The 17,434-nt window shown below is 37.0% G+C and overlaps 3 protein-coding genes across 4 annotated transcripts; 1 reads left to right on the forward strand and 2 right to left on the reverse strand.

Moving 5' to 3' along the window:
• Positions 1 to 620: 620 nt before the first annotated feature.
• On the reverse strand, positions 621 to 7,110 carry LOC130725843 (protein FAR1-RELATED SEQUENCE 3). 2 transcript variants are annotated; one of them, XM_057577033.1, is made up of 6 exons: positions 6,786 to 7,110; positions 3,402 to 5,726; positions 3,212 to 3,301; positions 2,839 to 2,988; positions 1,736 to 1,882; positions 621 to 1,084 (listed from the first exon to the last, which is right to left on the reverse strand). In XM_057577033.1, the coding sequence occupies exons 2-6, from the start codon at positions 5,643 to 5,645 to the stop codon at positions 1,040 to 1,042; spliced, it is 2,676 nt and encodes an 891-aa protein (XP_057433016.1). In that variant the 5' UTR covers positions 5,646 to 5,726; positions 6,786 to 7,110; the 3' UTR covers positions 621 to 1,039. The 2 variants fall into 2 exon arrangements, with proteins under 2 accessions (XP_057433016.1, XP_057433015.1); XM_057577032.1 differs by having other exon boundaries at positions 6,777 to 7,110.
• A 1,734-nt stretch (positions 7,111 to 8,844) lies between these two features.
• LOC130726741 (uncharacterized) lies at positions 8,845 to 9,554 on the forward strand. The gene has a single exon (XM_057578043.1). The coding sequence runs from the start codon at positions 8,889 to 8,891 to the stop codon at positions 9,339 to 9,341; it is 453 nt and encodes a 150-aa protein (XP_057434026.1). The 5' UTR covers positions 8,845 to 8,888; the 3' UTR covers positions 9,342 to 9,554.
• Positions 9,555 to 13,112: 3,558 nt separating this feature from the next.
• On the reverse strand, positions 13,113 to 17,172 carry LOC130723991 (linoleate 13S-lipoxygenase 2-1, chloroplastic-like). The gene is made up of 9 exons (XM_057575146.1): positions 17,013 to 17,172; positions 16,593 to 16,861; positions 16,106 to 16,346; positions 15,619 to 15,942; positions 15,170 to 15,255; positions 14,955 to 15,065; positions 14,579 to 14,880; positions 13,989 to 14,255; positions 13,113 to 13,879 (listed from the first exon to the last, which is right to left on the reverse strand). The coding sequence occupies exons 1-9, from the start codon at positions 17,170 to 17,172 to the stop codon at positions 13,120 to 13,122; spliced, it is 2,520 nt and encodes an 839-aa protein (XP_057431129.1). The 3' UTR covers positions 13,113 to 13,119.
• Between the last annotated feature and the right edge of the window lie 262 nt (positions 17,173 to 17,434).

Raw genomic sequence — 17,434 nt, forward strand, 5'->3', positions numbered from 1 at the left:
ACTTATATCTGTGAAGCAACCTACTTTTTAGTTGCATTTATCTGCTACATGCAATTGTTAATATTATTGCTAAGGGTTACTTATTGAAAACTGCCCATTGATTACTTAAATAATGCTTGAAGTATAGCCTGGAAAAGCACTTAATATCTCAGTTACTGGGCATTCCTTTTTCTTTCTTTCTTGAACTAAGATATCCCACGGCTGAAATTAATCTCTCATCTCACGGCCAACACACTAAGTGGTAAGAGATGTCCAATGAGTTTTGTACATGCATGATAATCCACCCCTATAAAAAAAATATGGGTGCCTTCCGGACTTGTGTTTTCCTCTTCAATTTGGCCGATCATCATGAGAAATTATTGCAGACCATAGAGCCTTAATAATGGCAATAAATCCTAAAGCCATTGAATGAAAGATAATTAAGGCAATAATCAATTTGAATTAATAATGAAATGATTTAATACTCATTTAGGAGAAAACGCAAACGTCACACAATGGTTTATTATAAGAGGGTCATCTTCAAGTTAGTATTCTAGGGCTGTTACAGTCATTCAACCTGCCATGAAATACTGCATGAACATAACCCAAGCTTCAAATAACGTCACCCAATTCAACAGGTTAGTCCTAAATCAGAAGTTTCATCAGTTTGTTATGCGATCATATTTGAACGTTGATTGTTTGCACTGAAAATTAACTCCCAGCCAATGTATCATGTTTATGACTTTTTTTACTAGAAATTTCATTCTTATTCCCTATTCATAGACCCTATTCTCCTTTCTTTGGGCCAAGTTCTTAACCAATTCCTATGCTTTTGTAGGATTAAGGGGAGTCGATCGGCTTCGTATAAAACGAAGCTGCTGCCTGGGATATATATAATACATGTACAAGTTACATAACAGCCTTTGAAATAGAAGCTAACCCCCCACCCTAAAACAAATACTACAATTTCTAAGCCACTTTTGTGTTGAGTAGTCATCACACTTCGATCAATAAGATATGCAGCCACATCCACCTGGGAATGAAATGAACATTTGCCGCTTTACTTCCTTTGCTTTTTCAATTGAGGTTCTGACTGTGAATTGCCCTGCCAAATTTTAACAATTACATAGACATTAATATCAACAAAGAAAGCAATCCATTCCAATGATACACATTTTTTTATTAGTTTGATTGGCATTTTTAAGGCCCAGATATCAGAAATTATTATAAATAACTTGAGAAGCATTGACAGAAGAAGAGCAAAACTGTAATTGAGATGCTATTGCCCTTCAGGGTATTTAATTGGAATGTAAAATGTCATGGCCTCTTTTGTTGTGCTCTACACATAGTTTTGTTCAAGGATCTATATCAGACATCCAAAAGGATTAGAAAGATTTATTTTATTGATGATTCATGAGCTTGATTTCTTTGCGCTGAAGTAAAAACAAGATTCAAGGAAAACAGCATATTGCATATCATCGGTTGTACCTTTTTCTTCTTTTTAATAAAGTGTAAACACTTCTTTTCTTCTAACTATAAAAGCATTGAACATGTAATGAAGTTCTCAAATCTACACTTTGGATGGATATAAGCAGAATTTTACAATACCCATTATGCATGTTTGGACTAGGTAGTTGAAGAAGAATTATCTATCACGCAGAAAAATTACAAAAGAAAAAGAAACCTCACATAGGTTACAGTTATTCAATAACCCATGCATCATGTACAATGTACATGAGATAACAGAGGCACTTACAGCAGTAGATAGTTGCTCACGGATGTAGGCCATAGAAGATAGTTGCTCACGAATGTAGGCCATTGATCGCAGCATAGCACCCAATGTATCCCTTGACACCTGAAACTTTACTTCAGACTCGCCAGAAGTTCTCTCAGTATCTTCAAGCTGAAAGATTGACAAGGATTTCATTTAACAATGTCAAAGTAAAGAGACAGAATCAAAGAAACCTTTCAAGAAAAAATTGAGACATATACTACAAGAGAGGTGATATAAATACAATTAATTAAAAGTTCCAGCATCTATTTATAGTCACCAAATACATGTCTGTAAAGGAAGCGCTTGTCAGTGAGAACTAACATTACTATTATTTATAGTCGCCAAACATATGTATTGGAATTAGGAGACTTATTTCCAAATTGTGAATCTTAAGCTGTACAATGTTGTAAAAGATATAGAACCAAATTGACAAAGATCTTCGGCATGCTCGTCAGTGAGTTCCGGCCCAAAGAGCCCACGCTAACAAAAACTGATGGGCAGGTCAGCAAGTTACTCAGGTGGATTGATATGGGTCTTGGACTAATTGGGGTGGCTCACTCCATTGATCAAGAAAAACAATTCGCCGGAACAAATTGACCAAGGTAAAAAAAAAAATCCTTATCCGTGGAAGGTTGATGACTGCAGAAAATAAACCCCTCAGTCTCCATCTCCGTCCACCGACTTAAACTACACTGCCTAGAAACATGAAAGTTCAAATAAAAGTTTCCTAAATAGGAACCACCGATTATCCTGTTCTTCTAGATCCGAGACTTCCTTTTTATCATGTTCATTACTATCACTATAGGAGTATAGGTCTCTTCCTCCTCATTCTCTTGAAGCTAGGCCCTTTTAAGTAAGTTTCTGAAGCAAAAGGGACTCCTCATGAATTATCTTCCTTAGTCACTGAATCAATAGCAATCAAAAGGGACTCCACATAAATTGAAAATCAACAAATGTGCATCTTACTTAACCCCTACAGCAATTTACTAGGAAGAAAATATGACCACAGATGTTTAACTAGTGCAACAGAACTTATAAATATTAAATATACGAGAATGATAAGTCTATAAAATAAAATTACATACCTTGAGATTTATTACAGCAACCTTATTAGCTGGTATTGAGAGCTGTTCACTGATGTAAGCCATAGACTTCAACATTGGTTCCAAAGAAACTCTGGAAAGCTGAAATTTAACCTCAGATTCAGTTGACGGAGTTCTGCTATAATCTTGCAACTGCAATATTATATTGAAATATGTTAAGGGGCTAAATCTTGCCACTGGTTACAAAATATGTTATGAGGGGGATAGCAATTTTCTTTTCCAAATTAAAGGCTACAGAATATATACCCAAGCAAATGAAGTACTGATATCTCAACGAACTTAAAAGTTTAAACAAATGAAGAATATTATAATTTGCCTTTCCTTGTTTGATGTTAATATGAGCAATTGAGCATACCTTCAGATTTATAACAGCTACTCTTTTTTCTGGACTTGCGTTTTTGTTCTCCATTACCCATGTCATTGATTTTAGGCATGGAAGAACCACCTACATGGAAGAACTCAAGGAACACATCAATGACATGGAATCCTAAGAAATTAATTAAACAACTGAAACAAAAAAACTAAATGTTATTTTTTTCAAGTACCGTGTTTCCAGATGGACCATCATCTCGGTGAACGGACACCGGGGCCATTCGTGGCAAATTTAGATCAGCAACTGATTGAGCAGGACCGCCAGCATCATTAAGATTAAACCTTCTTGTTACTTCATCTTGCCGGGGCCACAACAGAGGAGTTGTATCCGAAGTTGATTTCTTGTCATCATAAGCAGCCCAACTGACCTGATTATTAGGTGAAACTTTGGCAACACTTCTTTTCATAGCAGTAACCTTCTTTCCACTGTCTCTAAGACAACTAATTGCAGCATTATAAGTTTCCACAGTTACTGCCCCTTCCTCAGCATATCTGATGGCTTCCCGACATAAACTATTATACCTCGATGACAGAGACTCTTGTTCATGTGATTCCCCAGCACGCTCATCTGATCCGGCACTACTTTTTGCATTTCTTGTCCAACGTTTTAAGATGTAATGGGATGGTAATGTAAGTACATTTGTTACGGTGAAAACAGTTAAGACATGCCTGCAAAGAATGCCTGAATACTCAAACATTTGGCAACTACAGTTAGCTCTCAACTCAGAATGGTTTAATGTGACACTATATGACTTTTGGTCATCCTCAAATTTTGCAACCCTGAAAGTGCTATTTTCCCCATCTCCTTCAATTATATTTGCAGTATAAACAAAAGTTTCAACTAGTTCCTCCTGAAATTTTGAAAATATTTTTCTTGTATAAAGGTTGGCAGCCTGTTTCTCCATAGGTGAAGGTGTCTTCAAAACTGGTGTTGTGCAAATCGTCTCAAAATCTGCTTCTATCTCCTTTTCAATCCAGCTCTCCAAAGCTCTTTCATACTGCCTAAAGAACAATGGCAATGTCGTCTGTTGGTTGACATAACCATCAAAAAAAGATACATCAAGTCCTTGATTAGGAGATACTCTAGCAAAAAATGAATCACGGAAGTATGACGGAACCCATTGCGCACGAGCAGTATACAGTGACTGAAGCCAATCATTTCTCCTGAGGTCATATTTATCAAGGATAGAATTCCAAGATGACTCAAACTCTTCAATGGTTTCTGTCAGGTTAATACAGTTATAAAGTTCAGCCTGAAAGTTCGGATGCGCAAGACATACATGGCCCAACTTTTCTTGGCCTTCTCTCAAGACATCCCACTTGTTAATGCAGTGTCGAGCTTGAGGGAAAACTTGTGAAACTGCTGCCTGAATGGCCTTGTCTTGACCAGTAATTATAGAGACAGGTTGACGATCATTCATTGCTGTAAGAAATGTCTTAAAGAGCCACAAAAAAGATGCCTCGGAATCATCCAAGAGAAGTGCACAACCAAACAAGACCATTTGGCCATGATGGTTTATTCCAGTAAAAGGAGCAAATGGCACTCTGTATTGATTTACTCTGTACATTGTGTCCAGATGGACTGCATCACCAAAATGACTATAAGCTGTCCTTGATCTTGCATCTGCCCAAAAGACATTAGACATACGATTCTCTTCATCAAGTTGTATAGCATAGAAGAAACCAGGGTTCTCCGCCTGCATTTTCTTAAAATACTCCAGTAGATTATGAGCATCCCTCCCGAGTGTCCTGTTTTGAAAAGGTGGCCTAACTGTATAATTCATTGATGTGGAATTTTTAATTGGGTGACTGGGTTCAGCAGCGGCAGCAGCATGAGTATTCAGCATCCCACGAGTATTCTGGTTCGAAATGCGATTCCCATCCATAGACACATACATAACACCACTTGGAACAAGTCCCACTCCTTGGTAAGTTTCAGGCATTGTCCTACCAACACTAGAAAAATGCTTACGAGGCTGACGGTTGAGTGCCTTACTGGAGCTCACCACGGAATGACTATGCTCCTTCACAAATTTTGTTACAACCCATTTATTTTGACTCTTTAGCTCAATCCTAATCATGGCATCACAACTGTCATTATTTCTTTTTTTCAAACCTTCCCTGTTACACACAAACTCCCGATACATATTTGACCCATCAGTTCTAGAGCGATTACATGGGCCAATCTTAGAGCAGAAACCCATGCGTCTAGCATACTCTTCATAGAAAGTCTTAGCAACAACTTCAGAATCAAATTCCATACCCACAAACGGCTCAGAAATTCCATCCTCAACCTGAGATCCAGATCCAGAGTTTTCAGCATTATTAATTTCCCCGTCACTTGGTTCTGCATCTCCATCATCAGCCTTAGCTTGATGACCGTTCCCTTCTTCCACATTTATCACTTGAACATCCATTTGAAACAATTTCTACTGCTATGTTATTGTGTGCTTAAGTCATTGGAGAATGTACTGACCATGAGCTTAATGTTTTTAACCCTATCAAATAGAAAGCAGGTGTCATTTAAGTTGCCTGTGCTCCAAGTAAATTGCAAATTAAAAAACTGCAGTTGAAGTAGATTAAAAAATGACCTCCAGACTCCGAATGCTGCTCAAATTTACATAAACTAGAATATGACCCGTGCAATGCGACGTGCAGGCAGGTAAATTACTTTATAACATTGCTAAGAGATTATGTAAAAGTAACTTCACCACACATAGAAATAATTATAAAATTTACTTATTGTCGTAATAAATGAAATATACATAATTATATTTTTATAAAAATTTAAAGTGATTTATTATGTATTTTATATTTACCTATAAGCCATAAATCTTATTTATAATGGAAGTTATTGTGTTTACAATTGTGGAAGATGAAAGATCTCGAAGTTCTCTAATGCGGCACCCGAAGCAAAAGACACGTGGCAAGCAACGCTACATATCGCGCTCCAGATTTAATAGATCATAATAGATGCCACAATCACTTTCATAGCACAAATCAAATCATTTTATGGTTTTATAATCTCGATAACGAAATGGAGCAAAACAAAGAAAACAAACCACTAATTTACCAAATGTAAGCTTGTTCAGGTTAAAATTTACCCAATTAAGCTTTTAGGAAGTAACATCAAATTATTCTGTCTGATTATAAGTTAGAACCTAATCTTGAAATCACCAAATGGGTTTAAATTACAATTCAAAGCCAACAGGGACTCATATAACAGTAACACTCAAATTATGCAATAACATAAGGCTGCCATGTCAAGTAAGTGTAAGCTAACTAAAACAATAACTAAAATTTTAGTACTCAATTAATCATGACAATCCAAAAGTTGTAGAAATCCAAAAGCTTCACAATAAAGTAATCAAAAACTCATCAATTGCACAAAAATAAAATCTATAAAAATCAACAAAGTGCATAAGATTAAGACCTGCAAAAAATGAGCAAGATTGAAACTTTAAAATTAATCACAGAAACATTTACGGAATTCATTGACCAGGTGATTCTGAGCAAATTAAAATCGAAAATTGGAATCTCTAACTTACATAAATTACCAGAAGCTGACGAGAAATTGATTCACGAATCTTCCAATTTCAGGGAAGAATGATCGGAGAAAATCAAATTCCCCCTCAAACGGTGGTGGACGGGGACGAAACGACGGTGTTAGGGTTTGAGCACCGGCGGGAATTGCAGAGAAGAGAGAGAAAGAGAGGGAGGGAGTGTGAGTGCGTGCGTGTCACACAGATTCAATGTGACATAAGTAGACACGCGTGATGTGAGCCGTTGGATTTAGTTTGAACGGTCAGCGTTGGTTTAGACCAAACCGCTTTCACTTTTATCAAAGTGGGATCTGAGTTCAGCTTGTGTGTTTTGTGGTGGGATCTGTCAAGTGCATGAGCTTCCTTTGCAGCTCACTTCTTATTATTCATTTTCAGAAATTAATAACCAATATAGTGTAAATGACACAAAGGCAATAAATATAAGACAAATAGTACATTTGAATTCATACTATTATACATTTATCCATGGTTGCATACTTGACAATTAAAAATAGTGTGAATTCAATTATTCTATTCATGTTATTTGTGAGAGTGATTCTTCACGTTTCTAGGATATTGGAGTTGAGATAGAGTTCCCTTCTGTACTCTCACTTAGATGCTTAGAGTCTCCTTCTGTATATTCTTACTTTGATGCAGTTTTGGCTGAGATTATTAATGTTTCTACTTGTTGGTGCGTGTATCTTACCATCATATTAGGCTAGAGGCTAATTCATGTGCCGAAAAATTAGCTTCTTTGGATTTTACGTAATAAGCATGTTCTTCATGATTGGTCATGGCCCTTCTACAGTTATTTCGTTCTTACTGTCTGATAAATAGTATCGTGCTGTTTCAGTATAGCCATTGTATTTTAATTCAGTGATTCACGCAATAAAGAAATTTCTAAGTAATAAAAGTTGTATCTAAAGTATATGAATGGTATTTAGCTTAAGGGGGACCCAAGCGATCACAAAGTCAAAATTGTACTTCTCGCCGACAATGAATGATGAGCAATGAGTTTCGATTCTCGAATTATTTTCTCTCTCTCTCCTCTAAAAACATACTTATCAAAATAATTCATATTTTAACTTATAAGCTCAACCAAATTTCTTTAAATACAAATAACTAGTTAAACAAATATAAAACTTGAAGCTATGAAAAATGGGACACGATCTAGTTTTCCTGTGAAAAACGCACTAAATTGAGGGAAAAAACTAGTATAAGACATGTAATAGAAAGAAGAATAATCAATTTCTCTCTTTAATTGCCTTCATAATTTGACCACACATTTTCCAAAGTAGAGTGATCTAGGAAGCCAAAAAGCAAAAACTATAAGTACTAATCACACTAAAGTTTCTTGTACGAGTAGAAAGAAATGAAAAGTGAAAAATGAAAGGGACCTACCGTTACTCTATACACAAAAATTAAAAGGATTGATAATTTGGGGGGTGATTATGACAGTACCTGGTCACCCCCTTGGTTTCGCCACTTAATTTATCCACTCATTAATAGAAGTTACTAAATATGTCACATTATCTGTAACTTGATCAATCCAATTGACTATAACAATTTGGATGCTAAACAAGATCTCTCCATATAGCCTATTGGTTGTGTTTGCTTTTTCCGTTTGAGGTTACATTGACCACATGAGAATTTGTAATTCGATAATCTCGATTCTCAATACACAAAATGTGGAAAAGATTATTTAAACTTATTTGAGTTCAGTTGAGTTCAACATTAAAAAAAGGAATGATTTAAATGTGCGTGCCTCCCAAAATGAGATATCTCAAAGAGAGTACTTATATCTTTTTCCTTTGCTTTACGAGTATGTTTTTCAATCTACCAAGATTCCTGAATAGTAGGATCAGAGTTCATGTACCCCATGTTGGTCATGAGGGACATACGAGGCTAGGTTAGTCAAAAGATGATTATCGATTCAATGAGTCAAGACGCCTCTAGTTATTTAGGTGAAAGATGGTTATCGATTCAATGAGTCAACAAAAAGTTGTTAAGTAAATTTGGGCCTATTTGTTGGGCCGGCCCAATCCAGGGAAGCAACCATAAACCCTCACCTGACGACTGTGTTGAGTGGTTTCTCGCTCCAAAATCCCAGCCACCACGATGAGCATTCCGAAAGCGGTGGCAGCAACGATCCGGCTGACGGTGCCGGCGGGAGGCGCACGTCCGGCGCCACCAGTCGGACCGGCGCTGGGTCAGTACCGGCTAAACCTGATGGCATTCTGCAAGGACTTCAACGCGCGTACCCAGAAGTTCAAGCCCGACACTCCCATGGCGGTTTCCATCACCGCCTACAAGGACAACACCTTCGAGTTCACCGTCAAATCACCCTCCGTCGCCTGGTACCTCAAGAAAGCCGCCGGCGTCGAATCCGGTAGCGGCCGCCCCGGTCACGTGACCGCCTCCACGGTCTCCCTCCGCCACGTGTACGAGATCGCGAAGCTGAAGCAGACCAACGACGCTCACCTCCACAACATGCCGCTCGAGTCTCTCTCCAAGTCGATCATCGGAACTGCCAGTAGCATGGGGATTAAGATCGTGAAGGACCTTGATTGAATTCTTAAGCTCTGGTTTTGATTCTGATCCTCTTTTGTTCTAATCTCTTTTTGTTATTGTTGTTTTGATCTAGCTATGTTGAATGTTGGATTAGGAGCAAGAGATTATGCTTCTGTTTGAACATGGATTAGAATGAGTTGATAGAAATTTGTATTGAATATTGATTGAATGGATTTCTTGTTCAATGAAGTAGCATAAAAAATTTACTGTTAACCATTGTTAGTATACAATTGGTTTCGTTCGTTCGTCGTTTTGCATACATATTCTGAGATATTGGTTTCATATTTGTGGTGTGATGTTTCTGAGTTGTGATGGTGTTTGATGAATATGGTATAATCCCAGGTGTGCTTCAATGTTGTTGGTTTCATGGCTTTTATGATGTTTAATTCTTTACTGATAGAATTGTATAGGAAGTTCTGCCGGCAGCGGTTCATTTGGTGAACTCGGATGTAATGGCTTATTTGCCTTCTTTGGTTTAATGCATTGACATAACTTTCAAAAAAAAATTGTGTATTTGTGTGCCTATGTTTCCTAAATTATATAGGTGATATGAACCATGAAGAATAGTGATAGTAAAGTTCAAACTATCAAATTCTCTGGCTATAGCCAATTGTAAAGAATGGCAGTTAGGGGGAGAGTGATGCAGGGGAAAAAAGAAAAAAAAGGAAGGATTTTGAAATTGAAGTTTCCACTGCAATATATGGTCAGGAACATGAGTTTGGCATATTTCTCTCATAGTGGGAGTAGTGGTCACTGTGTCATCTTCTGTATGGGTTATATGAGGGAAGTCTTTGCTATATGGCTTATGGAATTCGGATATTGAAAAAGCAGTTAAGGTCAGTCTATCAGGAATGTAAGTAGGAGTTAGGGTGTGTTTGGAAATCTGTTTGCACTGATGCCATGAGAGGTGAACATGGGATGGAGGTAAGAGTGGTGGTGGTGGAGGGGCTTACATTTGGTGTGGCTGATGGGATGGTCTAACCAAAATTGAAGACATTGGCTAAGTAGCTTGGTTGTGAGACCACATGGGTGGAGGGAGTTATCTTGTTAGAGTAAAGAGGGGTAGAGGAGCTGCATAAGTTAATCGCGGATGGGGATTAAATTGCAGATTTCTAATTCACAAGAGTTTACTAGCTAATTACGTCTCATAATAACAAAATAATATATCTTGAGTAGTAACAAGTGAAGGAAGAAACTGTTCATATTTTCCTTCAAAGAAAAGAAACTGTCTATTTTTTTTTATATGAGTAAGACCAATATTTTGCACCATTTATAAGTTATGTTTGATTTCCCTTACTGTTTGGTTCAATGGAGGGGAGGGGAGGGGAGGGGAGGGACTTTAAATGATTTTGTGTTTGGTTAAGAGGAGGGGAGGGGAGGGGAAATAACTCATTTTTTATTTGGTTAAGGAGGGGAGGGGAGGGGTATTAAAACATATTACCTTTTACACCCTTTTTGTTTGAGATCATCTTCACCGTTTTTTTTTTGTTGGTCCAATGGAAAATTTATCCCAAAACCCGAATGCTCTCAACCCCACCTCCAACTGTCTTCGTTTCATTTGTACCTTTAGAATCAAAGGTAATTTGGAATGAAGGATTTGATTTATAGAACAAATTTCTTTACGTATAATAAGACACTAAAAGGGACGAGACAATGGCTTCAGCACTGTCCAAATAATTTGTCCCAACCTGCTACGATTATAATAATAATTCAATCGGTGGGATCCCCAATCGATTTCGAAGAGCAAGATCGAAGAGAGTAAATAAGGAATTGGCAGTTTGGCACTTTTTGGGTTCCTTTGTTGTTGTCTTTACTGAGTTTTGGTAGCAGACACTGTTTTTAATTTGGAAGGGAGGGTATTTTTGTCCAATAAATGTTTCCCCTCCTAATCCCCCACTTTTGGAGGGGAGACAAAACTGAGTTAGGAGGGATTTTGGTCCACTCCATTCCCCTCCCCTCCCCTCCCTCCTATAAATTGAACCAAACAAAACAAGTTAGAAAAAATCCCTCCCCTCCCCTCCATTCCCCTCCAACCAAACAATAGTAAAGTTTCAATTTGAGTCTCTTAATATAATGTGAATGTTCCCATAACTGTTTCCCTATCCGTTAAGGATATTTGGAAGGAAGAAAAATACCTCTAGACTATTATGCTATAAAACAATGTCAAATAAGATGGACCACAGTCGTGAAGTATATTCTCTCTTGCTTCCATGTGGAAGGAACTCATTTCCTAAGGATTTGGATCCTCTCCAGCCGCTGGAGGGTCCAGCAATGTATACTACTCCGAAAAAAAAATTAGTGTTTAAATTACTTTTTCACCTTAACACATCTCAACCATTAATTATTTTGATCTATGGCTATAAATGAGCCGTAGAGGTTGGACATGATTTTGGGCTGGAGAGGATCCGGATCCATTTCTTTCCTAATACCATACTTCAACTCTTTTTTTCAATATTATAATTTGTTTGACAAGAATACAAACTTCTTGGTATCTTCCAAACCTTTTTTTTTCTATATGGTTTTCATTCTCCTCTTGACTCGGAGCTTGAATACAAACTTCTTGGTATCTTCCAAACCTTTCCCTATATATTTTCATAAAACTCCAATGATTGAGTAAATAACTGAACATATTGAAGCACAAAAGCCTTATCCCTAAGATTTGAGAATGAAATAATATCTCTTCAAATTGTGAAGCTGAAGTATGCTTTCCATCACTGTTTTGCATTGGTGTCCTGATCCTCTTTGATTCTTCCATTTAGTCAAACCTTCAAGTTTCAGGTTCTCTCTTTCTTTTGCTGTCTTTCATCCTTCTTTGCTGATCAAACTTCTCTACTGCATTTTATGTTGTTGCTCATTTTTTGTTATAGATTTCATTGTTGTTCATTGCTGAAACTTCTTGCACTTTGTCTAATTACTTAAAGTGAAACAATAACTGGGAAAGGTTGTTGTAACTCGAATACATTTATTGTTTATATTAAAATTTTCACCACACATATTTACTTTATCAATTTTTATTTTTATTTTATTTCTACCCTTTTTTAATGATTCTGATTGAACTTTTCGATTTTTGTGTGAAACTCTCACTGAATCTTCCACCAATGTGCATTCTTGAACCAGGTACTTCATCTAGTTTTATAATCTAAAGGGGTAAAAAAGAAACCGAATATGTCTGAATTTTTTACCTCAGAAATGGTGAAGATGATTTGCCACAGGCAGATGATTAGCGCATGGAGACAATGGGAGAGAGACAAAAAGGAAGAGTTGTCTTGAGCTTTTCTAATTCCAATGGCAACCTTCAATTCCCTTGATAGCACAAAGGACATAAACCTAACATTATCATACAGAACAACAAAGTAACTATTCCCTGTACAAGTAAACCGGGTCAGTGGGTCAAACCCAAATTGTTGCTTTTTGTTGTTGAATAAAAAGCACACTTACGTGATTTGAAGCAATGACAACCTTGCGAAAAAATTTCCCCACAGTACTAGTCAAGTTCATCTAATGACAACCTTGCGCAAAAAAATCATACTACCTTCATGAAGTAATTAGGTGAGAGAAGAAACTTCTTTTCAAAAGAAACTATATGTTTATTCCTTGTTAAACGATAAACAAATTGATACAAGACCCATGTAGCAATGCAATTAATACATGATCATAAACATGTGGGATATAACAAATTTATAAGTATGAATATGAACTTTATATATAAAACCTTGCTAAACATATCACCCTTCGAAGAATTTATTAATCAACCCATTCTAATCAAAGTAACCAATCTTTAAATGGTTATGCTATATGGAACACCTTTTCCAGTGACTCCAGGCTTTGAAAGTGGTTTCATTAGCTCATAAGGAATCATCCCAGCTCCATGCCTATTCTTCAAATTGCTATTTGCATTCCTTGAGTCTATAATACCTTCAATCTCCTTCAGTCTCCCACTAAACCTTCCGAAGGCTTCCTTTATAGTTGGATTCTCAGCCCATGATGGCTCCATGTATTGCCCCAGGTACTCTTCATCTGGTGAATGATATGATAACAAGTTCAAGATGACCATCACTAAAGTTGCTTGGATCTGTGATGGGAAACACTCCAAAAGGGTTTGTTCAGGCTTATTTAAAAACTTCTCCCACTCTTCCTTAGTAGGGTCTTCTGTAGGCATTTTGTTTCTAGCAATTGTGGGTCGATTAGGGAAATAGCCTCCATAAGCATATTGGGCAAAGTTTGTAGCTGCATGATGAGCAGAGGCTACCCATGCTACTGTGGCGACGATGTCAATAAGGTCTTTTGGTGTTTTAAGATTTGGCCACCACGGTTCTTCATATTTGTCTCCATGACCAACCATTCGAATTTCTGTCCACCATGATTGGAGCTCGTGGTCAGATTCTATGACATCAAAGCTCGGATAGTAATGGTTGACATAATCTGTGACCCATTGTTTAATGGCATCCCATACAATGAGACCATCATTGGCAAAAGGGTAGTCTTCAATTGTTAGCTTTAGGCCATGAGGAGCATTAGGATCTTCAACAGCCATTCCTCTGAAAGAAACAATTTAAATACTCCATCAAGTGAATGTTTAATTAACATGTTTAAAACAAGAAGGAAACACAAACAAAACCTAAAGGCATGCCCCTTTGCAAACTTTACCTGTGAATAAGATCATTAGGAAGTGATTGCAAATCAAATTGCCAAAGTTGATCATATGCGACAGAGCTTAATTCCATTGAATATTTTCTGGTAAAGAATGTGGTTTCAATGACCCCATTTGCGTTAATAAGCACTTCGCGGCCAAGGGCATTGATCTCCATAGTATATCTCATATGTGGATTCAATAACTTGTAGATTGGGTGCATGGCACTAAGTTGCCTATTTGTTGCAATGACAAAGGGTTCTATAACACAATGAGTCCTTAACCTGCAAAAATTGATAAATTGATGATTTAAATGTAAAACAACTAGTACCCCTAGTTAAGACTCACAAAACTTCCCACACCAACTACTTGTTAGAATAATTAATCATATCTTAAATTCATGGAATTTGGATTCTCTAGAATTAAAGACTTGGTCGATCAATCAAGAACATACGATTTAGATATTAAACTTAGCAGTTGTCCGATCTTGAAACACATGAGTTATTTGAACAACTCAAATTACCATCATATATGAGTTTTGGATTGTTATGACTACTCGGAACCTAAATCAATACATGGGAAAAGAGAATAATATGATTGAACTAACCAATGGCTTATAAGTTCATGATAGCCAGAATCATGGGCAAGAACATGAGTCTTGGCAAACCTCCAAAGCCAAAGACCAGTGGAATGAGGAGCAGGTGTGAAGACTTCCTTCCACTGTGGCTTACCATCCATGGCTGGTCTAGTGAGCTCAATAGCTAGTGGCTTCAATGTGCCTTCTTTGGTGAGAAAGAACAATGTTCGTGATCCATAGAGTGTGGTTCCCTCAATCTTTCTCACTTTGCTTACATATGGTAAGAATAAATCATGGTAGTCTAGCATAAACAATTTCTTCTCTTTAATAACCTGCAGTTTAGATTTAACCATTTTTAATCATCATAGATCATTATTCAATTAAGTCATTATATATTGTTTGGTACCTCTTCAACTGTGGAATAACCAATTATTTGGGACTCAATGACTTCATCAGTGATGACAGATTCTTGTGGACCATAGATTTGAGGGTCTAGTTTACTTCTCAAAGGCCATTCCTATATAAAGAAAATACAGAGAGGAAACATTTTAAACTTCTTGATCATAGATGAGACTATGAAAGTAATTCTTAAACCAAGTATGTATAATCAAGAACTCTTACCTTGACTAATTGGATGCCATATGGGTTAACACCAGCCAAAGTCTCCCTTGCAAATTCCTCATCTGATAACCAAAAGAATTTGTCTCCTACAATTTCAAAACTCACAATCATTTAGTGATGGAAAATATTTGCATTTTGCGGGGTATCTATAGATATCTATAGTCAAGTATATTAGACTGGAATAATATTTATCTTCTTCAAACAATGGTATCCACCGGCCACCGCCAACAATGGTCATTGATCCTCTCATGGCCGATGCTCATACAAAGCCGGTTGCCACAAAATGTACTTCATTTGGTGAGGATTAAACCTCTGACCTCATGATTAAGAGATGATATAAACAACTATTACACCAGAGCTTAGCATATGGTTATTAGACTCAAATAAGTTATAAAGTAAGTAAGGCAATATACAAGAACTTAATCACATGTCATTATAAATGTGCTTACTTTGAACTGCTTCAGGGGTATCAAAGCGCAAAAGGTTCTGGCTATCGTTGGCAGCTTTGATCAAGTGAGGAATGACTCTTTGAAGCAAATTTAACCCATTGCCTTTAAGAGGAGGTAGATGAAGCCCTTCTTTGTAAAGTGTGTCTATGTCTTCGAAGCTTTCAAATCCAAGATTTGTGTCCGTGAGAATTGCATCAAAGGATTCTAAAACTGCCCTTACTCCTGAGGATAATGTGGTTGTGTTGAATTGTGTCTGCTTTATCTTCGCAAATGCCTCATCACGAGGAACATATAAACTTGAACTTCTCGTTTCATACAACGGATCTGTAAAATAACAAAGTTAACAAGCATATTAGTATATTACAATATAAATTACATAATCAGTGGATGCACTTTAATTAACTACTACGGTTAAAACTGCCGCTAAAACGTGTAGCTATTCATTGAAAAATGTATGTCCAGCACTCATTTTCAACATATATATGACCTGCATCAGAGTGCTTTCGGCCGGTACGACACCGTCTTGGATATGGAAACTGTTTGGAGCCACCAAGAATAGGTCTTTTGAGGTCAATATTAGTATTAGGATCTCCAAGGTCGTTGTACACATCATAGTCATATATTCTGTCTGAACTTTTGCGCACTCCTTCTCCATTCCCTCTTAGCAACACTAGCTCTTCTTCTCTCAACCTTCTCAATCCACTTGGTGTTTGCGTTGGCAAATATGACTATTAACCAAAAGAAGATCTATGTTATAAAAATTGAAAATTCGCTTTTTAGTAGATATTCAATTGATTCAATCGAGACATACAGTTAATTAATGGGCAGTCCGTTGCCGCCACTAAACATATGTCGATTGAATGTCACTTAAAAATATATGTTGGAGTAAAATTTTGATATTATAAAATATTGTGATAAAATATACAAAAAAATTGACGTAAAGAGACAACAAATAAGATAGGCATGATTGTGACCTTGTCAGTGAAGAAGACTCTCTTTATGGGACTATCATGTTTGGGCTGGACCCAAGACTCACATGTAAGGTGCACAGGCCCATCAGGAAAGCCTTCTAGGACAATTTTTCTTAGAAAAACTTCATTGTGGTAATCGTTCTCAACCAAAACAGCACCAACATTTCCGAAGCATGCTGGTAATTGAAATGTAACCTCGTACTGCACCTCATTCACTTTTTCCTGTGTCTTGTTTGCATCGCCTTTTCTTGTCATTCTCTCTAAGTTCGATTCTACATTTATAAAAATTAAACAAAGGGTAAGGGACATTAAGAAAAGAGCATACTTACGTTTTTCGTTGTTGAATAAAAAGCATGCTTACGTGAATTGACTTCATAACTACAATGGTTAATAATAACTTGTAAACAAAGAAATTGAACTTACTAGGATCAAGCTCCTCGCTCACTAGCTCCAAAACAAGTGTTTTCCCAACAATACCACTGACAAGATTCGTTAGAAGTCCAGCACCACTTTCCTTCTTCACACTCACAAAAGCTTTCTCAGTCTGAGATTTGGTGTTGGTTCTGCTTGTTGCTGCCATCATGGTGTGACGCACACAAACAATGTGAACCTTTTTCTGTCTCCAACTACGTACTTTGTAAAAAGAGTTTAATTTTACCATTGTTATCAGACTCGGACCGGTGATCGACTCGGTCGAGGCACTGGGTCAATGAGTCAATGGTTCAACCACTGAGTCACTGGTTGAACCGTTTGACTCGGTCGACACTAAAAAAATTAAAAAAATTCATAATACCATATGAAAATGTCATAAATACCATACACACAAAAGGAACAAGGAATGTTTT

Source organism: Lotus japonicus, chromosome 6 (assembly GCF_012489685.1).
Source record: "Lotus japonicus ecotype B-129 chromosome 6, LjGifu_v1.2".
In the NCBI taxonomy this organism is placed as follows: domain Eukaryota; kingdom Viridiplantae; phylum Streptophyta; class Magnoliopsida; order Fabales; family Fabaceae; genus Lotus; species Lotus japonicus.